The sequence below is a fragment of the Macrobrachium nipponense genome, chromosome 43, assembly GCF_015104395.2.
Source record: "Macrobrachium nipponense isolate FS-2020 chromosome 43, ASM1510439v2, whole genome shotgun sequence".
NCBI classification, from domain to species: domain Eukaryota; kingdom Metazoa; phylum Arthropoda; class Malacostraca; order Decapoda; family Palaemonidae; genus Macrobrachium; species Macrobrachium nipponense.
Genome location: NC_061104.1, coordinates 34,163,980 through 34,188,802, shown reverse-complemented (window position 1 = coordinate 34,188,802; position 24,823 = coordinate 34,163,980). Strand labels below are relative to the sequence as shown.

Below are 24,823 nucleotides of genomic sequence, written 5' to 3'. Positions count from 1 at the left end.
TCACTTCTACAGGTTTTGACGTAGCAAACTGGGTACAGCTTTCGCTGAAGACAAGATTAAATGCTTTCTTGTCTTTTGAGTCCATTATACTCTATCACTTGTCATAGTGTTCATCATGGCATAATACCCGGCTAAAAGACCAGGCTAAAAGATGTTTCTTTAATATTAATCTGATTACCGTGGGGTGCTGGTGCACACCAGGGGGGGTAAATCCTTTGAAGACGAAACAGAGACTACACTATCAAAATATGCCATTTTAATGGAGGTTAGGATATTGAATTTTTATCTTTTTACTTTCAGGTACAGGATCAGGATAGAGCAATGCAGGAAGAGCATGCAGAAGAACGAGAGGTTTTGCAGTCTATTTATGAAGGCGATAACAATTTTTGCATGATAAATGACACTACATTTCAGTATAAGGTAAAATATATTGTAGTCATCTAGAATATTTTTTGCCAGAAAGTTAGGTGCTATTTGCATTATTGATAGTTCTGATTATGTATCTCCAGCTTTGGAAGTTAACAGTATTCAAACCATTGATGAGATGAAGTTTCAGTTACAGAATGTTAATTAACATACGTATCCCATATTTACTCTTCATTGGTGTCACCATTGAAAGGTACTATTTGAATTAATTATTCTTTAATAAATATGTTAGCAATCTCCTGTCTCCATATGCCTTACATCAGATCACCAGGGTATTGGAGTAAACACTTAAAAGATGTCAAACACCCTTCTTGAATTCAGGGTTTTTGTTGGAAGGGTTTTGTTCTGACTATCAAGACTCGTAATTGCCCTGGCTGCCAAGAGGTCTACTCATATCAAAGTTCTAACGTTACTCCTTTGGTTGAAGAAGAAGTATCTCATGTTCCAGGGGAACATGAGATACCAGATGTACTTTCAGTGAGCCTTTTGTGATCAGTAGAGTTGTTTATGTAATCATTAGTATTTGTGAAAGGATAATAACAAAAAAGTTGAGCCTTATACTAATAGTATCTTATTTACAAAAGTACTCACGCATGTTAGACAGTCCAGTTCTTTGTGATGTTAGACATTCCAGTTCTTTGTGACAGTACAACCCTACCTAACCAATCAGCTAATTTAAACCTTATTACAGGCATTCCCGGCTTATGACGGGTGTTTTGTTCGTGAGACATGTCGTAAGCCGAAAATCGTCATAAGCCAGAAAATCATAAAAAAAAAAAAAAAAAAAAAACTTACTTTTAATGCTTTGAGTGTATTATAAACTATGTAAACTGCATTTTTATTGCATTTTTCATAAAAAAAATCTTCAAATAATTATTATTTTGCAATTTTGGAGTCATATTGCTTCCGTCAGATGGGCGCCGAAGGCGTCGTAATCCTGGAACATGCGTCATAACCTCGGAACGTCGTAAGCCGAACCCATCATAAGCCAGGACTGCCTGTATACATACATACAGTGGACCCCTGTATTCACGGGGGATGTATTCCAGACCCCCCCCCCCACCCCCCCCCCCATGAATAACTAGAATCCGCAAATACTTAGAACCCCTATAAAAATGCTAAGAACTACCTATTTTGTTAGATAAAACTCAAGGAAACCCCCACTAAAATTGCTTATACCTGTTTTTTTTAATAGTTTCATCACAAAAAGTGTATTTAATCATGAAATTGATATGAAAGTACAGTAATTTGTGGATATTTCTTATAGAAAAATACTGCGAACACACAAATTTCCCAAGAATAATTGGTAGATATAGTCCCCAGAGAAATCCGCAAATATGTGAGTCTGCGAATCTCAAGAATGCAAATACGGGGGTCCTCTGTATAAACAGTAGCAAGAAGAATTAAGTACAGTCTTTTCCTTTTACAGTGGTACCTCGAGATACGAAAGGTTCAACTTACGAAAAACTCGAGATATGGAAGCCAATACGAAAAATTTAACGGCTCTACATACGAAAAGTTTTCAAGATACGAAAGGTTTCTGAAAGTCCGAGATTCGCCCGGATAACAATTTTGAAAATCGCGCCGTGCGCCGCCATCTTATTATACTAGTAGACTCGCCACCATCCTCCTGCTCTCCCATTGGTTCCTGATGCTAGTCGCGGCCATGAAATCCTTCTCTCCTATTGGCCAGCGTCCCTCCCATCATGCATCTACTATGTACACATGGTGGCGTGGCTCGGCCACTCGGTACCAGCATTGTTATAGTACGCACGCGGTATTAGTTTTCGGGATCGTCAATGTGTACGTAATACTAATACATATTTAAAAAAAAAAGTGACCAAGATCTCTCACATGGGATAAGTGATCAAGGTCTCTCATCATGGGATAACTGGGGAACTTGCAAGGTTGGTAGAATCTCCACTCCCTGTCTGAACAGAGGGTGTAGACCAATCATTTACAACATGCATACCAGTATGTAGTGTACGTATAATTAAGGCACTTCAGTTTATGTTGAAGGTCAGCAGCCGAACATTCAGTACCCAAATCAGTTGCAGAGAGAGCATTTGGTTGAACAGGGTTTTGATGGACACCAGGGCCAACAGAGTCATGAGGTGCAAAAAAAGAAAGTTGAAATTCTGTCAAAAACAAAAAAAAAAAAAAAAAAAAAATTACGTAAAGTAAAAAAAAAGTAAAAAAAAAAAAGTTAAAAATAAAAAAAGAAGAAAAAAACTGCAGGAATTAAAGCAGCTTTTCATAAAGTGCAATCATTTGTAGAAGACACCCCCCGAAAAGGCTCTACAGGAACATAGTGAAAAAGTACGTAGGCAGAAGCAATCTTCCTTGGATAGTTACGTTGTAGTACGTACATATATTTTTTAAAGTGTACGTACGTACAAATTACATAAAAAAAAAAACGGCAGAAATTAAAGCCGCTTTTCATAAAGCGCAATCATTTGTAGAAGACACCCCCCGAAAACGGCTCACACAGGAACATTGTGAAAAAGTACGTAGGCAGAAGCAATCTTCCTTGGATAGTTACGTATGTACGTAGCCTCACTCGAAAGGTAAGCTTCCACATTTTACGTTACAGTAATAATATTTCTTGTACACTAATATACACTTTATTTACAGGTTTTGCATTTTTAGTCTTAATTAGGTATTGAATGGTCAAATTGTTGTAGTATTTCATTGTTTATAGGTCAATTTAGCTTTATTGTGAAATTTAATGGGGTGTTTTTGGAGGGCTTGGAACGGATTAGCTATTTTACATGTAAAATGTGGTCCAAGATACGAAAACCTCATGATATGAAGGGCGCCTCGGAACGGATTAATTTCGTATCTCGAGGTACTACTGTATTTAAATATATTGATGGGCATCAAATGCATTAACTTAAGTAACTTCAATATCTTGACCTCAAGGGAAATTTGCCTATTGCAGATTTATTGGTAGAGCAATATTCACTATAGTGTATTTTCATGTTTTCACGACTAAATTTATATTTCTGGGCTCCAGCTCGTGTCGCTTGCGCGAAATATCCTTTAATCTATTATTTCTAGGGTAAATGTACTAACACATACCAGAGAATAAATAAAATAAAGAAAAAGGTCAGTATAACTGACTCGCTCACCCTCTAGGAGGGTGTCGGTATGAACACTAGGCGAGTGAGACCACTACCACGAGCCAAATGCCAATAGAAATCTCCCACTACAAAACCCTCCAAGAGGGGAGCCGTCCCACAGAGAGAGCAGCGTACTACTACTACTACTCCTCCCATGCTGCCGACTGCTGCGCCTCTGGTGGCCATCCTTTTCAGTTAGCTCGCACGAGTCACACGTGTTATTTTCTCTCTGTGTATTTTGTGCCCTTTCTTCGGATTTTCGATAATGGAGCGTGCAGCTATTGCAGCAGCTAAGTTAAGTACTCAGTATTTACGGTTAGTTGGTTTTTTCCGTCCCTGAGACAGTATTTGCCGTTTTTTAGGTATAAATACGTTCTCGGGGTCGGAAGCATGGCAGCATGGTCCTGCCGCGTGATGGGTTCGTTCTTGGTCTCCCATACCTAGAACATCCCTTATTCGTTTACGCTCTATTTTGATTATCCGCTTTATTTAGTTTAAGGTCTACTCAGGTCATGCATGCATGTATATCACCTTATGTAGGCTTTTTCTATCCAGATCCTAGTCCAGGTTCTTAGTATCGGCCCCTGACTAGCTTTGAGTGGTAGACTTGCCTTCGGGTTAGTCGTACACTCCTGGATTTTTTCTCCTGCTATTTTACCTTCTTTCTTTCATTTTATTTATTTATATATATATTTTTGTCATTGTTAGGTTAGGGGTTTGGCGTCTGGCTTAGCCTAGGTCCCGGCTCATAGAGCCTATTCTACCGCTGTTCAGTTCGGTTGCTTCCACATAGCTTCTCTCTGATCAGTTGGTTTTAGCCCTGTGGGCCTATATACTACCGCTTTTCAGTTCAGGTTGCTTCCCGATAGCTTCTCTCTGATCAGTTGGTTGGCCTAGGCTTGGTTACCGTATCTCAGTTTACCGCCTCGTGGTCACTGCGTGATCACGGGACAGCCAGACGCCTGCCCAGTCCCCCCCCCTCCCGCTCTTCCATAGAGTCGGGCGGGGGTGGGCCGGTCTGCCATGCTCGCCTCACATACCCGAGCCTGCCTCACCTCTCCCCTCCGCCGGAGGGGCTAGGGAGTCGGACAGACCCAGACTGGTCCCGACCTCTCCGCTTCTCGGTCCGGCCGGGTGGTACGTTGTGGGGGCCCTGGCCTTCCCCCCCTCCGTTACTGCCTTGTCGCTCCGGGCTAGCTCGAGCCTGTATGTCCTCTCGCCCTTCCCTCCTTACTAGAGCTCCTCCCTGATCGGAGTCCTGGTATCCAGCGGAAGGAGCTAGTCCACCCATTAGATGGACCGGAGCATACAGTAGGTCTCTACTAACCTTACCGTATTGCTGAGTTTCTACACTTCATTCTCCGCTTCAACTGGACCTAGTCCGGTTCGCTTGTGTTTAGGTTTAAGTTATCTTTAAGTTTATCTTAAGTATCTTAAACCATCCCCCCCCCTCCCTTTCATATTTTACCGGATCTCTCCGGGATTATAGCCTATTCAGGCAATGCAGGGAGGGGTTATGCCCAAATTTTTTCCGAGCTCCGGCATTGTAACGGAGTTCTTTGTCCTTTAGTCTGTAAGTGATACCCCTTTAAGATACTCATGTGTCTTCCCACTTACAGGCCACCAACTGTGAGCATCCGGGATTGTTCCGCTACACTTCAGGACCCCTGTGGACACGAAGTTTGCCGGTCCCATGCTCCATGCGCGACTCCGCACGGGGACATCCAGGTCTGGTACCATGAGACGTGTACCATATGTTACGATCTGGGTGAGCCAGCTTGAAGGCGTAAGTATTCCATCTCCGGTAGCTGCTCCGCTTCTTTTAGTACTTAAGTTTTCATCATTTACTTTAACTTAAGGCATCTAGTTTAAGTTATACTCTAAGTTTTAGTTTTAAGTGATTCTTAAAATCTAAAATACGCCCTCCTCCTTTACAGGCTCCGGCAGTAATGGGATACAGCCAATTGGCTAACCCTGTCGGGCCTGGGTCGGAGGTTTTGGCAAGAACGCCGCCAAGGGTCAGCCCTACATACTTGAGAAGCGATTAGCACTATTAATCTTTCCCGGAGGCAAGGCGACAGGGTACGTCGACCAGTAGAGGCGGACCCGACTATTGCCTTCATCCAACAACAGCTGGCGGCCTCCTTAACTGAACAAGACCAAGCCAGGATATCTCCACGGATGTCGCAAACCCTGGATATTAATGTTGAACCGATGGTAGGTATAGACGACCTGTTGGTCGAGGTAAGTAATGCAGGTACCCAAGGGTCACCCTTGGGTGTGACTGTCTCTTGTTCTACCCCTGCAACCTCTCCATCCTTCCAAGGCTTACGGGTGATGAATTATATACTCCTCCTGAGGCTTCGGGTTAGACCTAAGATCAAGTCTAAAGTGATGACCTTGACTAAGACGTCATCGTCTTCGAAGAAGACGTCCTCGTCTTCTTCCTCGCGTAAGTCTCCGGCTCGTAATCCCGGCCCAGACAGGTCTAAAGGGTCTAGCTCCGGCTCTAAGTCCTCGAAAAGTAAACCAACGGAGAGATCTCGCACCCCGGCAGTTTCACCAGTTCCACTACCTTTGGTTCCTATTCAGAGCCTCCCCTCCACCTCCGCAGCAGCTCCGGCTTTGGACTCCAATGCTGGCCTGTTGCAACAGGTGGGCGACCTAGTAGGGGTCCCTTAAGAGTAGTTATGGAACAAATGATATCTCGCCTGTCAGACAGGATACTTCTCAGGATTCTGTTATAGCCGGGCTAAGAGAAGCCCCTCTAGCCTCTCCCTCACTCTCCAACACTAGTGGATCTCAGCTTCCTCCGTATGACTCGCTTCCCGCTTTCTCCATGAACAACCCTTGGAGAGTAGCGTCATACGCCCCCTTCCAGGATGGTCTCATCTCCATACCGGAGTTTGGAACTCGAAGAATAGAGGACTTCGAGTTCTACCCGGAAGGCCTACAGCCTCCTTTCATAGGCTACGCAAGGCTCACGCCTTCGGCTATGGTTCGGGACGATAGGGTACCAAAGGAGACAGTCCTCTATTCTCGAGACCAGGCTCAGAGAGAATGGCTCAGATGTTTAGAGGACATGGATTGTTCGAACACCAAGATACAACCATTTAAAAGTCCCTTTACCATTTTCACAATGGATGAGAGTACCCCCGCTCCCGTTCCTAACCAAGATAGCAACGGTCGACCATCTCAGCAGCCCAGAAGGGGGAACCCATGCCTCAGTTGAAAGAAGCAGATCCCACATCTCCGTTGCTCCCTTCAATCGGAGAATTGTGGGAAGACTTGCCGAATACATTCTCAGCTGGCAAACTCAAACCGGACTGTGCTATGGAGCAGTTTGGTGAAAAGCTACCCAGGCTCCCAGATAGTCTTATTCAGGCTGAATTTGACTCAAAATCACGACTAGCCAGATCAATCAACTCGATGGCTATGTCTGAGGTAGCAACCATGGCTTATGGTTCAGAAACCAATTTTTAAGCTTATGACCAAAGCCCTGACTCAAACGGTGCAGTCAGATATGTTCGAGTTTGCCACTGCTAGAACGAATTGTAGAAAGCATGTCCTGCTAGAGGCAACCATTCGACATGAACCGAATAGGTTACTCTCTTCTAACATCTGGGGCGCAGATCTCTTCCCAGAGGCTATGGTTAAGGAAGTACAGGCAGAGGCTACGAGGTTGAACCAGAGCCTTAAAGACCGTTGGGGTCTTACGGCTAGGAGGAGGCAAGACCTGACACCTAAAGGTAAGGGACAGAGGAAACCCAGACGTTTCCAACCTACCAAAAGAAGCAACCACGCTTTCCTCAACAAGTTCCAGCAATGCCGTTAGTGCAGACAGCCCAACCCTCCACGTCTAAAGGTCAATCACAGCCAATTTATGTGATATCCCACTCAGCCTCAACCCTCCACCTCATACGCCATCTCTCCAGCTTACAATCAAGCCTTCGAGAGTCAAGCTTCTCAGAAGTATGACCGCTCGGTGGGCAAGGGAGGCAGAGGTAAGCGGTCCTTTCGTGGGAGAGGATCGGGAGGCCCCTTCAATAGGGGAAAGCACTTCAGAGGAGGCCGAGGTGGTTACCAGAACCAATGAAGAACTTCAGGTAGGAGGGAGGCTGTTTCACATTTCGCCACCGGTGGAACTTCAGCCAGTGGGCTCAGAAGCCATAGTGTTCAAAAGGGCTGGGTTGGAGCTGGTGGACGAAACAACCCACCTCCAGGCCATGACCTTTCCGTCAACTTCCTTCCAAAGAATTGACAGAGTACGCAGAGGACCTCCTTCAGAAAGGAGCTATAGCCAAAGTCAAGAGGTTAAAATTTCAAGGTCGCTTGTTCAGCGTGCCGAAAAAGGCTCACACAAAAGAAGGGTAATCTTAGACTTGTCCCGCTTAAACTTAGCCATCCGCTGCGACAAGTTCAAGATGCTCACGATTCACAGGTGCGGACCTTACTTCCCCGTGGGGCCGTCACCACCTCTATCGATCTTACAGACGCCTACTATCATATCCCTATTGCAAGACACTTCCGTCCGTATCTGGGATTCAAGATAGGAGATCAGACATTCTCCTTCAAGGTAGTTCCATTCGGGCTCAACGTGGCACCCAGGGTGTTCACGAAGCTAGCGGAAGTAGTAGTGCAACAGCTCAGAGCGCAAGGGATTATGGTAGTGGCGTATCTCGACGATTGGTTGATCTGGGCCCCATCAGTCGAAGAATGCAACAAGGCCACACTGAAAGTGATCCAGTTCCTAGAATATCTAGGATTCAAGATAAACAAGTCCAAGTCGAGACTCACTCCAGAGTCAAACTTTCAGTGGCTAGGCATTCAATGGAATCTATCCTCACACACTCTGTCGATTCCATCTACCAAAAGGAAAGAAATAGCGAAGTCAGTCAAGCAATTTCTAAGTCACAAACTAGCATCCAGGAGAGCTCAGGAAAGGATCCTCGGCTCTCTCAGTTTGCATCAGTAACGAACATCTTTGATGAAAGCCAAACTGAAAGACCTAACCAGGATCTGGCGCTCACGAGCAAATGTCAGGTCCAGGGACAAGCTATCCTCAGTGCCTCTGATTCTAAAGAATCGGCTTCGGCCCGTGGGCAAAAGTCAAGAATCTATCAGTGTCAGTACCCCTTCAGTTCCCTCCACCAGGGCCATCACCATCCACACAGACGCGTCCTTAAGCGGCTGGGGAGGGTACTCCCAAGTCAAAAAGGTCCAAGGGATTTGGTCACCCCAGTTCCGTCAGTTCCATATAAACGTACTGGAGGCAATGGCAGTGTTCTTGACTCTGAAAAGATTACTCCCACCAAAGTACTACCCAAAAACATAAAGCTAGTCCTGGACAGCACAGTGTGGTAGTACATTGCATAAACAGAGGAGCTCCAAAGTCACGTCATCTAAATCACGTCATGATAGCCATCTTCTCCTGGCAGACAAATTCAGTTGGCATCTTTCCTCCAACCCACATAGATGGAGTGAGAAAACGTCATAGCAGACGCCCTATCCCGATCAGTACCCCTAGAATCGGAATGGTCACTAGACGAAAGTTCGTTTCAATGGATCCTTCAAAGAGTCCCAGGGCTACAGGTGGATCTCTTCGCATCCCAAGCGAACCACAAACTACCGTGTTATGTAGCCCCCAACCTGGACCCTCTGGCTTACGCCACGGACGCCCTAGCTCTAGATACTGGACAACTGGGGAAGATTTACGTCTTCCCTCCAGTGAATCTCCTTATGAAAGTATTGAACAAACTCAGGACATTCAAGGGTCGAGTGGCTCTAGTAGCCCCAGACTGGCCGAAGAGCAATTGGTACCCCCTGATTCTGGAACTGGGCCTTCGTCCCCTTCGGATCCCCAGTCCCAAGTCTCCCCAGTCAGTACAAACGAAGACTGTGTTCGCTATTCTCAGGGATTCTCAAAACCCTAACTTTATGGATTTCATGAAGTTTGCGGCAAAAAGAGATGCGAATATTGACCCTCAGAATATTCTCTTCTGAATCCGATAAAAGGGATTCAACTTTGAGGCAGTATGATGCTGCTGTCAAAAAGTTAGCAACCTTCCTGAGAGAGTCCAGATATCAGAATCATGACAGTTAATTCTGCTATATCCTTTTTCAGATCCTTATTTGAAAAAGGTTTAGCAGCTAGCACGATTACGACTAACAAGTCAGCATTGAAAAAGATATTTCAATTTGGATTTAACATAGACTTGACGGATGCCTACTTCTCGTCTATTCCTAAGGCATGTGCTAGACTTAGGCCTTCTGTGAGGCCTACGTCAGTTTCATGGTTCTTAAACGATGTCTAAAACTGGCTTCCGAAACCAATAATGACACATGCTCGTTTATGATGCTCCTAAGAAAAACCTTATTTTTATTAAGCCTAGCTTCAGGAGCAAGAATTTCAGAACTGTCGGCTTTATCCAGAGATCCGGATCATATTCAATTCCTTCCCACAGGGGAAGTTCTACTTTCTCCGGAACGTAGCTTTTAGCAAAGAATGAAGATCCTTTGATGAGGTGGGAACCTTGGAAGGTACTACCCTTCCACAAGATGTATCCCTTTGTCCAGTTTCAACCTTACGAGCCTTTCTATCCAGGACCTCCTCATACTCATCGGGGCCCCTCTTAAGAGGGAAAAAAGGTGGTACTTTATCCATTAAAGGCATCAAGCAACAAATCCTGTACTTTATTAAACAAGCCAATCCTGACTTTCCCAAAAGCACATGATGTCAGGGCAGTAGCCACCTCAATTAATTACTTCCAACATATGAACTTTGATGATTTAAAAAAAAGAAAAAAGTATACCGGATGGAAATCGCCGACAGTGTTCAAACGTCACTACCTGAAGTTCCTTGGCAAGCTCTGAAATTCCCAGCAGTAGCAGCGGGTAACATAGTTTCCCCTGACTCTAGCTAAATTGTAGTAGAAGATTCAGTCCTCCTTTCTACCTGCCTCACCCAACAGTTCGTCTATTCCTACCTTGTTCATTAGCATTCACCTTGTGTCTTAGCTGCTTTATGATTGTATAGTGCCCCTTTGTCGGGTTAGGGACACTCACAGATGATTACAATATTGATCTCATAGATGTTAACCCCTTATTTTTATGCTAGGGGATACATCATATTACAATGGTTACGGGTTTTGTATATTAAGTCATATACATTCCTGATAGATATTTTTGTTGATGTTGCTCAATGTATTTATGTATTTTTATATTAATTGCTATTACTCTTTTGATACATTTTGTTACACAGATTTCATTGATGATATGCAATCATTGTACCTATATATATGTAAATTACCTTATGTTATTAACATAATTAGTTTTAAGGGTAATTTAAGCATAGTTTTAATTTTAATTTACTGTGTATATGTATCTTTTTAGCAATTATATTCATTCATTTATATTTTATCTTTATTTGAGACCTATTTTATTTATTTTTATTACTTGTTCACTTTATATACAATCTTGTGCTGTTTCTCTGGTACGATTTCGCGCAAGCGACACGAGCTGAGCCCAAGAAAAAGGATTTTGACGTAAGGAAAAATCTATTTCTGGGCGATTGTCGTGTCGCCAGGCGAAATCCCCACCCTACCCATCCCTTCGCTCAAGATTGTCTGCCCTACTTCAGGGATGGGCCAACCCAGAGGCGCAGCAGTCGGCAGCATGGGATGGAGTAGTAGTAGTACGAGCTGCTCTCTCTGTGGGACGGCTCCCCTCTTGGAGGGTTTTGTAGTGGGAGATTTCTATTGGCATTTGGCTCGTGGTAGTGGTCTCACTCGCCTAGTGTTCATACCGACACCCTCCTAGAGGGTGAGCGAGTCAGTTTTCAGTATACTGGGACCTTTTTCTTTATTTTGATTTATTTTTTCTGGTATGTGTTAGTACATTTACCCTAGAAATAATAGATTAAAGGATATTTCGCTGGCGACACGAGCCAATCGCCCAGAAATAGATTTTCCTTACGTCAAAATCCTTTTTTTATGATAAAAAATAATATACAGTACTAGTTTTCTAATAGTATCAAGATTAATAAGATTAAATAATAATAGTAATAATATTGCACAGTAGTGCCTCAGGATACGAAATTAATCTGTTCCGAAGTGGCCTTCATAACCTGATTTTTTCGTATCTCGAACCATGTTTTACATGTAAATTGCCTAATTCGTTCCAAGCCCTACAAAAACACCACAGTAAATTTTATAATAAAGCTAAATTGACCAATAAACACTGAAATACAACAATTTGGACCATTCAATACCTAACCTAACTGTGACTGACCTGTAAATAAAGTGTATTAGTGTACATGGTACAAGAAATACTGTATACGTACATGCACGTACATATGTAGTAAAATGTGGAACCTTACCTTTCGAAAGTGACGACAGAGGAGGACGACAAATGGCAGAAAACAGGAACACTTAACCCTTTAACGCCGATTGGACGTAATAAACGTAGACGAAAATTGTCTGTCGGGTGCCGATTGGACGTATGGTACGACGACAAAAAAAAGTTTTTTTAAAATTTGCGGAAAAATAGTTATAGGCCTACTAGGCGAAAACTTTTGAATCACGCGCCTTGGGGGATGCTGGAAGCTCACGGATCAAGGCGTTGTTTTGTTTACAATCGTTACCCAGGTGCGCAAGCGTGAGTTTCTTCCTTCTCGCACTAAAAAGCATCAGCGACACATCCTGGAAATTATTTCGTCACTGACATAATTTTTGCACCATTTTATATTAGCGGTTACATGGAGTATTATATATGAAAATGTGCACAATTTCATGTAGAATACAACAAAAAAACAACCCATGGTTGTAGCTTTTATCAGTTTTGAAATATTTTCATATTAATAATGATAAGTGCCAAAATATCAACCTTTGGTCAACTTTGACTCGACCGAAATGGTCAAGAAATGCAATTGTAAGCTAAAACTCTTACATTCTAGTAATATTCAATCATTTACCTTTGTTTTGCAACAAATTGGAAGTCTCTAGCACAATATTTTGATTTATGGTGAATTTATGAAATAAACTTTTTCCTTACGTCCGCGCGGTAACTCTTCCGAAAAAATCATAATTTTTTTTGTCCGATTGTCGTAATGTTTGCTCCATTTTAAATTAGCCGTTACATAAAGTTTTATATATGAAAATGTGTGCAATTTCATGTAGAATACCACCAAAAACAACCCATGGTTGTAGCTTTTATCATTTTTGAAATATTTTCATAAAAATAACGATGTGCCAAAATTTCAACCTTCGGTCAAATTTGACTCTACTGAAATGGTCAAAACACGCAATTGTAAGCTAAAACTATTACATTCTAGTAATACTCAATCATTTACTTTTATTTTGCAACAAATTGGAAGTCTCTAGCACAATATTTCGATTTATGGTGAATTTATGAAATAAACTTTTTCCTTACATCTGCGCGGTAACTCTTCCGAAAAAATCATAATTTTTTCGTACGATTGTCGTAATGTTTGCACCATTTTAAATTAGCCGTTACATAAAGTTTTATATATGAAAATGTGCGCAATTTCATGTAGAATACAACGAAAAACAACCCATGGTTGTAGCTTTTATCAGTTTTGAATTATTTTCATATAAATAACGATAAGTGCCAAAGTTTCAACCTTCGGTCAACTTTGACTCGACCGAAATGGTAAAAAAACGCAATTGTAAGCTAAAACTATTACATTCTAGTAATATTCAATCATTTACCTTTATTTTGCAACAAATTAGAAGTCATTACCACAATATTTCGATTTATGGTGAATTTATGAAATAAACTTTTTCCTTACATCCGTGCGGTAACTTCCAAAAAAATCATAAATTTGTTCATCCAATTGTCGTAATGTTTGCACCATTTTAAATTAGCCGTTACTTAAAGTTTTATATATGAAAATGCGTGCAATTTCATGTAGAATACAACTAAAAACAACCCATGGTTGTAGCTTTTATCAGTTATGAAAAAATAAAAAAAAACATCATAAAATAAATAACGAATATAAATAGAAAAAATTCGTCCTTTGGTCAAATTTAACTTGACTGAAATGGTCGAAAACTGCAATTGTAAGCTACAACACTTACAATCTAGTAATATTCAATCAATTATCTTCATTTTGCAACAAACAGGAAGTCTCTAGCACAATATTTCGATTTATGGTGAATTTTTTAAAACAGCTTTTTTTTACGTCCGTGCGTTACGAATTCATGCATCATTTTGTGATAATATTTTCTCTGTGTTGCCTTGATCGTTTCACAATGTGTTATATACCAAAATGATTGCAATTTAGTGTACAACACAACGAAAAAATTAACTCATTAGCTTCAACTGTTTTGCTGACAGCGCGATTTGTATAAATTATATATGAAAGATTTTTTCACGCTATCCTATATCCCAATATTTATATATGATAATGATATTTTTTTTCATTTCTGATGGTTGCATGCTAAACTTCAGGGAATGACAAAAAAAGGAGCCAAAAATGAACTCTTAATCTTGAAAACTAAGCATGCTGTGATTTTTTGAAAAAAAAAAAATTTCCGCTTCGGTGCCCACTCGCGAACGCCGCCGACATGCGGGAGACAATTTTTAAAATACCGCTTCGGTGTTTAAGGGTTAACTCCATTGCATATAAAGACAAGTGACGAATCGCAAACATGGCCGTGAAATGTCTCCAGAAGACGAACAGTGAGAGTAGGAACTCTGTCGCATACACGGACGCGCGACGAAACACGACTATGCACAGCCGAATCTATCCCTTACACCTACGTGTTCGTGACCTTGGAAGTGTTGCAGTTGAGAGGAGTGCTTCACCAACTGCTTTACATGGCCGTGTCTCCCCTTTACACATACTTGTTCATGACCACGGAAGGGTTGGTTGTGACATGGGTGCTTCACTGACTTCTGTACACGGCCATGTCTCTCCCTTATGCGTACCTGTTTGTAACCATGGAAGTGTTGCGGGAGAGACGAGAGCTTCGCTGACTCCTGTACACAGCCGTGTCTCTCCCTTATGCATATGTGTTTGTGACAACGGAAGAGTTGCGAGTCTTAAGAGTGCTTTGTCGGTTTCTCTACAGACCCGTGTCTCTCCCTCACACGTACACGTTCGCGATTACGTATAGAATTGTTAGCCCCTTATATCCACCATCTCTGTCTCCTGAACCTGTTACAGTCCGAGGCAAGCCAATCAACCAACTCTTGAAAGCATACCTTTGATGGGTAGACAACCAACTCCAATGACGTCATGGATGAGGCTGGGAGTGACGTCACGGGAACAGGCAATGGGAGATACGACACGGTGTAGAAGTATTGAGTGACGTTACGGCATTCAGACTGGTAGCCCAAGTCAAAGGTCTCAGCGATGGCAAAGATGGCAAAAAGGTCTCCTTCATCTCCTACGTCTACTGGAGGGCCACCCAGGACTGGTGCACATGAAGAACAGCGAAGAATTTACCAAGAAAATCCATCACCGAAGGCAAAAGAAGAGAGATTGCCCGTCACTTGAACGCAGCACCGTCAAACCAAGCAGTCAAAAGAAGCCTTGACATCTAAGGCCCATTCGTGACATCACACACCAGATTACCCTTAGAGAGAGAGAGAGAGAGAGAGAGAGAGAGAGAGAGAGAGAGAGAGAGAGAGAGAGAGAGAGAGAGAACATTGTGTACTAGTGCAAAAAAACATTAAACAAACCATACTACAATTAATTTTATGTGACAAATGGGTACCAACCAAATTGAACAATATAGGGAGACAATATCCACCCATCAGAAAAGTCATCTGTAAGGTTGGTATCCCCATATGATGATGCAGTGTGTCTGCGAGCAAGAAGGGGCTCCAAAGACAGCAAGGAACACACCACCGCTAGCACTGACGGGGTTCCAAACTCTCCCCTCACGACATCAATGAGCATACCAAAACTAGTGAAGTGGCATCTCTGTCAGAGGAAAGCGAAGCAGAGAGGCTCCCAAGTTCTGAGCTGAATACTGCTGATGCCACACTTCCAGAGAGAAGTAAGGCTGACAACTGAAGTGCCTGTAAAGAAACAAATAACGTGCTCTTTCCTTCAGGAAAGAATATTTCTATCCTGTGAGAGTAAAATTAATTATATTTACCTGTAAGGATAAAGGGAATGAAGGGAGAGAGCCGTACGACTCACACCCTTCCACCACCAAAGTTACAGAACAGAGACGAGATGGCAGCCATAACTGGCTCTGCAAGCAAATGGGAATAATGCAATCGTACGCCATCAGAATTCGTGTTGAAGAAGTATAGGAATATGCTCCTATGCTAGACCATAAAACCTTGTCTGCAACATGAACCCCTAACGTCTTGAACATCCTGAAACAAATTTTGAAAGACTAAAACATTACCACATTCCCAGAAAATGTGTAACTAGATAATATCAAAGATACATAAAACATCAATATCATAATACAGATTTTTTCAAAATATATTCAGTATAACAAATGTAGCTGGTCCACTCTCCCTGAAGGAACAATATCCCCTCGAGACATGGACCAGCATAACACAAAACACAGCCAATGATGAAGCAGAGGAAAAAGCATGATGCACATTTACTGCAATTGCATCTGTCCCAAAGGAAGGTCAACACAGGAATCATGGAATGCCATCTAAAAACATTGACATCCACAATACTTCTGGGCTGGATAAAACAGAAACAAACCACAGGCTTAGGTAGAAAAGTGGCTTGGGGCAAAGGAGAGCAAAGCAAATGACAACTCTCCAAGGCGGTTAAAGAAATGCTGGTACATCACGAGGTTCCAGCTCAATCAGTGACCAGCATCCTCCTCGTATACGCATGAGTTGCTGGATGCCACAGATTCCTTGCTTTACAATCTTTGATTGTTTTTAAGAGGTTTCCAGCTGGCGCTGGAAGATTATCCTATTGTTAAGCTTTGTTAGTTATGAAAAATACAAATTGATTAAAAACTTGTCATTGTTCATATGCGAACAAACCGTCGGTCTTAACAATAGGATAATTTCTAGCGCCTAGCTGGATCCGGTTAAAAAGCAGATGAAAGCAAAGAATCTTGTGATATCTGGCAACGCATGCGTAGATCGGGTGAAGAATGGTTAAAGACCATTCACCTACGAAAACACGTCAGTCTTTTCTTTGACCGCCTGGACGAGAGTTGTGTTAACTTCTCTTGGCCTTTTTCCGGTTCATTGCCCGTTTCGTTTCTTTAGTGTGTGTGCGTGTGTGTGTTTGCCTAGTATTATGGCATCTTCTGCTCCTTCTCGGCATCAGCGTATGTGCCCCGTAGTTCCTGGTTTTCTGTGTTCTTGTTTTTTGGCTTCAGCAGCGACTGACCCTCACATCACATGCAGTAGGTGTCGTTCGAGATTTTGTTTAATTACAAATCCTTGCACGGAATGCCAGGCATGGCTTAGGAGCAGTGGAAGTCGTTTTTTGGCAAGAGAGAACATCGGAGGGTTTCAACTCTTCCTACTTGGCAAGGTTTTGCGACCTATTCCCAATGTTTCATCTCCCACAGTAGTCAACCCCCATAGTAGCGTCGTCCCTGCATCTTCTTCCTTTTCTTCCATTGATTCGTCGTTGGAAGTTTCGGGAGGCCGCCAGGGTGATGTTTGTAATGTAGGCCCCTCTTCCTCGGGAGTTTATTTGGTTCCCGAGGGGGGTGAGGTTTTTTCATCAATCTCTTCTCTTCTCTTCCAGTGTCAGAGGCGTCCAAAATGGCGGCGATTTGGAGGACGCTTGGGCTATTGGGTACCCCATCCTTGGAGGGGTTGCTAGCGCATTTTGTGGAGGCTCGCACCTCCTTTTCGGTCTGACCAGGCCATCCCCCCTCCTCCCGGCCTCGTCTTCATGGGTAGCAGCAGTCAGTCATCTTGGATTGCTCCGCCAGTGTCTGCCGCCGCTTCTAGTCAGAGTGACGCTGCGGCGTCAACCCCATTGATGATGTTACGGGTTCCATCTTGTGTATTCCTCCGCCATTGGCGTCTCTTTCAAGGAAGGAGAAGAAGAGGGAAGACCAAGGAAGAGATGGAAGGACTGTGTGAGAGAAGACTTACATGAGAAGGGAATCGATGAGACAGAAGTGCAGGATAGATGGAAACGGCTCATCTGAAACGGCGACCCCATATAAATGGGAACCAGCTGGGAAGAAGTGGTGTCTCTTTCCCCCTCGCACCGAGGGGAAGCTGTGACATCACCGCCACTTATGACGTCACTCACATCGATGACATCTCTCCCAGTCATCTCCTCTGCTCCGCCTTGCTCAGCCGTGACGTCATCACTGCCGTCCAGTTCGCTCATATGCCAGGCAGTGCTTCAGAGGTTGGACTCAGTATTGGATGTGAAGTTGGCTGCCATATTGGTTGAAAGGACTGGTGGGAAACGTGTTGCTTCGTCCCTGCCTCCTGAGAAGACGTGCGCATAAGAAAACTAGTGCGTCTTCCTCTCCCTCTTCCCCCTCTATGCCTCGTCGGCGTATTGAGTGTTGGAAGACTAAGGACTTTGCCCTTCCTTCGCCTTCGAGGGAGGAACAACGCGGACGTGTTCCCTAGAGTGCTGTGGTATTGGGCAGTGTTAGTGGTGTGCGTTCTGCAGGAGTTGCTTCGTCCTCTGCTTCGAATCTCGAGCGTGTGACCCCCTCCATCCCCCCGTCTGTGCACATCGCGAGGGTGTTGCAACCTTCCCTGCCCGTGCACGTGATGTTAGTGCTCCTGCTTCTCCAAGGCCTATTCGTTGCCGCAAAGACCTGAAGGCGCCTGTCAAGAAGTCGAAGGTAGTGAGCACGGAGTTGGTGCAGCTGGAGTGTTTGCCTGCCTCTCTCACTGGTGCTTCCAAGAGTTCGACTCTAAGGGATTCTCCGTTGATTTCGAGTGTTCCAGTTTCCCCCTCCCCACCTCACGTACGTATGTCCGCCACGCCCGTGACCATTCATGGACATGTGGAGTCATCTGTTGAGGTAGGTGATGTTCCTAGTGTTATAGTGGGTTCGTCTCGGAGACCGACGCTTGGACCCAGCCCAGACAGGTTAGTAGAGGTTTCGGACTGTTTGGCTGCTAACCCTTCCGTTAATTTTGGTGGAGAAGGCGCAATAGAAGAGCTTACACACCCTTCTCGTCGTTGGCCTCCATTGCCGGACCAGGAGGGAGACATGCAAGAGTTTCTGTCTTCCTTTTCGGAAGTTGTTGATCTCATTCGTGGGTTTAACAATTTGGAAAGTAGGACTCAGGCTCGGTCATTTTACACTCCTTCTTGCTTGGAAGCCTTGGTGGGAGCTACTCAGGACCCCAAATCCGCAAGATGCCTCAGCTTTGGATTCTATGGTGGCCTCCATGTAGCTGTCAGTTTCTTGGCTGGACCTCTGGTTTGTGGTTTTTGCCAAGATAGCTTCCGACAGGTCCCCGGAAGGGTTGGGAGTGCCTCCTTGCTTGCCAGTCTGTTGCAGTCAGGGGGCAAGGCATTTTCATATTTGGCTCACCTCAGTGCCAATTTATGGGCTAATCTTCTTCTGATTAGGAGGGATGGAGATCTGTTGGAGTCCCAATTTTTCGTTTCCTCGGACAGAACTCGAAAAAGCAATAGACCAGCGCCGGGATGACACCAAAGACTGGCTGGTGCACCAGGCCGTGTCTAGGTTGGAGTCCCATCCTCGGAGATGTCCGGCTCCTCCTCCCCCAGTCCAGCAGCAGTCGAGGAGATCGTCGCCTGGTAGACCATCGAGGACCTCGAGTTCGGCAGGGCCTTCCCGTTCGACACAGCCTAAGCCTGAAGATCAACGCCCCTTTTGCTCTCATTCCTTTAGCCAAGAAGGGACACAAGGGGCAGAGTTAAAGGAGGCCGTAGGTAGGTTAGGCGCCTCTCCCTCTCCTGTGCCACGGGTTGGGGGGGTTGCCCTGCTGGCCATTGGGCCTATTGGCAGAGTTATGGGGCAGAGAAGTGGGTGGTAGATGTCCTTCAGGTGGGTTACCTACTACTGTTCGACTTCTCTCCTCCTCTGTTGGACAAGCCGCAGCTCAGGAAGGCATATCCTCCAGATTCTCTGAAGTTCTTGGCTCTTCGGGAGGAAGTGCAGAAAATGCTGGACAAGGATGCGATAGAGGAAGTAGTGCGTCCGTCCCCAGGGTTTTACAGTCACATCTTGGTGCCCAACACGTCGGGAGGATGGAGGCCTGTGATCGACTTATCCACCTTGAATCACTTCGTTAGGAAGACACAGTTCAAGATGGAGATCCCACGCTCAGTGTTGGCAGCCATGAGGGAAGGTGACTTCATGTTGTCGATAGACTTAAGGGACGCATACTTCCAAATCTCTGTTCATCCCACGTCCAGGGAGTTCTTTCGCTTCTCTCTTACGGACAAGATCTTCGAATTCAAAGTCTTGTGCTTCGGGCTGACGACAGCCCCTCAAGTGTTCACAAGGGTCTTCTCTCTCGTGTCAAGTTTGACCCATGCTCAGGGGATCCATTTGCTGGGGTACCTCGACGATTGGTTAGTCTTGGCAGTTTCCAGGGAGAAGCTGCGGCAGGACAGGGGTCGTCTACTTCGGTTCTGTGTGGACCTGGGCATATTAGTCAACCAGGAAAAATCGAGCCTTGTACCCACTCCCCGGGGGAGTCTGATAACGGTGCCCAATCTACGCCCTTAGATGAAGGACTTCATGTAATGTTGCAACAAACCTGTACGAAGATCCAACAGAATGGAGCCCAGAAGGATTGATAGGGGAGAAGGTATCACCTAGTTGTTGTTAACTACCCTCTTTCTTCATCACCTGGCCCATTAACGAGCTAACGACCGTTGTCAACGATCTTCAACGACACTTGTTTTTTAAATTTACCTCTGTACTTGTCGTAACTTATTGTTCATTTGGACTGAAGATGAACCCAGGGAAGGGTTCGAAAGCTTTCTGTAAAGTCTTCAAAATTATACACGGACTTTTTACACTTTGTATTATTGTGGACCCTTAAAAAAATTATCGTATTGTGAAGACCTCAGGTTTGTAGCTGTGAAACATACAAATTGTCTTAGAAAATTTGTCATTTTTTATTTATTGCATAATAATAAAGAATTCATGCTTCATAATATTTCTCTATTGATAATGCTTCACTTTTTAGATTATCTTTCTCTCATTCGCCCTAGTATGGGCAAACAGGTGACAACAAATCATTTTTGGTGGAAATTGGTTGGGGACCTCAGTATCCAAGTGTGGCTCCTACCATCAGCCTAGATGTCTTCTACAACAAGCATATGCAAGTTTAAGAATGGCTTTAGAACATATCATGTCATTTATATGTATACTTTGATATTTCTACTAGAATTGTTTATATAATATAGAATTAGTTGTTATGAGTTGCCATATTTGAAACACTTCACATATTAAAGATTCCCTTAAGAGGCTGTTTTCTAGTTTTACAATACAGTGTTTTTCTTGTAGTGTAGCATCCGTTAAAGAGAAGATAACCATGGGACTGCAAGAGCAAGCTGAAGCTAATCTTGGAATGAGTATGACTTTCACATTATTCGAGTGGCTTAAAGAAGCAAAAGATGAGCTTCTGGAAGAGCAGCCAACTGAAGCTTTAGTTGGTAATCCTGTAAATGAAATAACTACGGATGTAGCACAGATTGTTCTGAATGATGATTCAATTGAGGTTAGTACCTATTTACTAAAACACAGGGCCTAGATGTTCCTATACAAATGCAAATGTCAGTGCCATACATTTGCTAATAGTACTTGGCTTAACTTTTGACAAGCATCTCACTTTTGATGAATGTCTAATGGAAATGTCAGGAAATGCCTCATGTATTTATAACAGTGATTAGTGCAATGCAACTTGTCATAGGTCATTTGTCCTTCCTTTACTAGATGTGGATGTATGCTTCTGCCAGAGATTTATGTCTTAGATAGAGTGGTTTATGGTAGTAGGTGTCTGTTTCATAACACTAGTAGTTATGACTTTAACCACTGATGTAGGTCTTTTGTTCGTTCATTTTTTCATGTAAATTGTAGAAGAGAGACTTTAACCTTGGCACGTAACTCTCTTAGGAAAAACTCCGAAGTCAAACCATTGGGTAAAAGGGACCATTCAGCCTTTACTAGAATATACTGTTTTCTAGTGTGGATGTCTGTTTCTGCCAGAGATTTATGCCTGTTTCATAACACCAGTAGTTATGACTAACCACTAATGTACGGTCTCTTGTTTGTTAATTTTTCATAAGTTGTAGAAGAGAGACTCTAGCCTTGGCCCTTCATTCTTTTAGGAGAACACTCCAAAATCAAACCAGCGGGTAGAAGGGACCCTGTAGCCTTGTTAGGCAACCCTCCTAAGAAAAGGTTACTCTTGAATTCAAACCTTGTTCTTCAACCTTGTACTGTGCCATAGCCATTGTACCATGGCCTTCCATGGTCTTGGGTTTGAGTTACTTTGCCTGAGGTTACTAATGGCATTTATCTTTTTTTTTTTTTTTTTTTTTTTTTTTTTTTTTTTGGTTTTTTTTTTTTTTTTTTTTTTTTTTTTTTTTTTATAGTGTAGTCGCTGTCTCTTCCTTAAGGACTTACCTTTTCCACGGTCTATCTAGAGCTTCGTGGTGACTAAACTAATGTCAAAGAAATCTCTTTTAGCTGGTCTTGTGACCACGTACTAAACACTTGGTAGAGTATAAATGGACTCAGGATAAGAAGGCACTTTCTCTTATGCCCAGTGAATGCTGAACCCAGCTTACCTATGTCAAGAAACCTGCAAAAGAAGAAGTGGCTGTGCACATTTGTGCCGTCATATTGTTTACATACAACCAAAAATTTTTCTGGTCAACTACGTAAAGTGTTTGGAAACCAGCACTCCATGGTTAATGATCTTTGTTGCCATGATTTCATTACCAAGGTTCATGAAACATCTTAAGTTGACAGCTAAGCGTATAATTTGAAGTTCCAGTTAAAATTTTTTAGTTTAAACCATGGATCAATGATTTAATTTTGTGTGAAATGGCGTAAACCAGCTTTTTTTTTTGCGAGTACATGTCAGCGCTTTGGGTCATTATTTGTAAAACCACAAATTGTTTTGAAGAATTTATAATTCTATTTAAAAGTTTTATCTGAAGAAATGTTCCATAATTATTATTGATATGTACATAATCTCTCATAACAATGTCTACAATAGCCCATTAGGCAGTAGCCTACAATCTACATCAGTTCAGTGAGACTAGTAGATATTGTCTGTAGCTTATAAACTAGGATTATACATCCTTAAGAGTGAACAAAAATAACCTGGATTAGGTAGTAGCCTGAATTAAAGTAAGATTTAGAGATATATCTTGTTAGGCTATGGACCTGGGCAGTAGCCTGAGTACTATACACCAAAAACCTTGGGATTAGATAAATGGCTTCAGATTTTTTCCTTTTATATAACCTGTATAGGTTATCATGTGCATACCCTTAAAAGTAGGTTGACCAGACGACAGTCCCCGTTTTTAGTTACCTGTCCCCGGAAATGTCCCTAGTTTTCACTATGACTGAAAGATCCGAAATTGGAATACTGGAAAAAAATGAAAATGTTGACCAAGTTATGTATAGTTGCACACCATACAACTCGCACTGTACAGAGTATATAACTAAGGAAATGATAAGCAGCTTTGCACAGCATAATTTGCAAGATTACCTTCCAAGAACATGAAACCGAATTTCCCACCAAACCATCGTCAGTAACGTCATGCACATCCCTGACTTCTCTCTAGCCTTCCCGCTAGCACCACTCTCTGCCATCCAGCGGTATTTAGCCCGCAGATAATTTTAATACTGTTCAATCATTGGTAAGTAATTATTAAATTATAGACTACCTTGATTTAGATTTAACATAAGAAATTCAAGAAGGTTTGTAGGGCCCAGACAATGGGAAGGGCAGTGTCACTGTTTTATTTTTTCAATGACAAAAACATGTCAAGTGTAGGTAGTTTTTATGCCTCTGAACCAAAAATGTACCTGGATTTTGTCTCAGAAATCTGGTCATCTTACTTTAAAGGGAATTAGATAATCTGGATTGATTAGACAATAAATAACCTGTACAAGGTGATAGTCTAACTATAGTTTCACATTAATAAGTTTATATAGTAGACCAAAAACAGTAGACGAGATGTACTATGAGGTAGTAGCCTAGCTTGAAGACTATAAAGTACACCTTGTTAATCCCATACTCTTAAAGGTGAATTAATCAGAATTAGACAATAACCTATACTAGATGATAGCCTAACTATATAGTCTCACATAAGTAAGTGTGACATTAGAAAGTTACTGTTGTATGTAGTAGACCAAATAGCCTGGGCCTAGATATAAACAAATCGGGTTACACAAAAATGTTAGCCTAACTATGAGTTTATATATGAGTAAGTTTCTGTTTTAACATAGCCTTTACATTATGAATGATCTAAGTTTTGACGTTGGAAAAACCTATTTGTGGTAGTCGCTGTAGAGTACTCAAGTATTACCCTTTCCATGGTCTATCTAGAGCTCCATGGTGACAAGACTAATGTCAAAGAAGTTTCTTTAACTGGTCTTGTGGTTGGGTATTGTGTTGTAAATGATAAACATTATAACACATGATAGAGTATAAATGGACTCAGGATAAGAGGGGACTTTCTATTATCCTCGGCAAATGCCAATACCCAGTTTACCTATGTCAGAACCACAAGAAAAAGTGGTTATGGGCATATGCACATTCATATTATTTACATGACCAAAATCCGACCAAAACACCATTCCATTCTGTTGGTCAATGTAGGATGATGCCTTACCTAAATCCCATGTCTTTCCATCAGAAAAGTGGGAGGGTTTTGAGGACTCAAAAGCAACTACCAAAATTGGTTTTTCCTAGGTCAAAGCCCGTGTTTTTATTGTGTAGTCACTGTCTTGTACTCAAAGAGCTTTACAAAGAAATTGACAGGTGACAAAAAGCTCTTTGATTCTAATCACAACAACCCAAAAACATTTTTGGTCCAGAGTCAAGCCACTACTTTTAAGGCCCCATTCTTTATTCCAAATACCTTTAGGGTTGGTAGTAAAGAACAAGAAACTAAGTGCAAACTCATATTTTTTAGGGTGAAATCCTGTGGTGACTTACCTAAGCATGCTGGGTATGGTTGCAGTATCGTCAAACCTTGCCCAGCGATAATTAATTTACTCGCCAGTTGGGAAGACCCGTGGTTTGCTACTGTTACGCCTATGGGTCAAGAATATCTATGCTACTTACCGATATACAGTGTAGTCGAATTGTTCGAGCTC

General features: G+C 42.7%; 2 protein-coding genes across 2 annotated transcripts in view; both read left to right on the top strand.

Annotated features, from left to right (window-relative positions):
- Positions 1-24,823, top strand: part of LOC135213642 (cytoplasmic 60S subunit biogenesis factor ZNF622-like) — a gene marked incomplete in the record, with an annotated part of 424,578 nt that overhangs the window by 358,073 nt on the left and 41,682 nt on the right.
- Positions 276-24,823, top strand: part of LOC135213643 (RWD domain-containing protein 4-like) — a 39,059-nt gene continuing 14,511 nt past the window's right edge. The window contains exons 1-3 of the mRNA XM_064247683.1: positions 276-420; positions 20,695-20,804; positions 20,990-21,203. Of these exons, the coding sequence (XP_064103753.1) occupies positions 322-420; positions 20,695-20,804; positions 20,990-21,203 (423 nt within the window). The 5' untranslated portion in view covers positions 276-321. The remainder of the gene's footprint in view (positions 421-20,694; positions 20,805-20,989; positions 21,204-24,823) is intronic.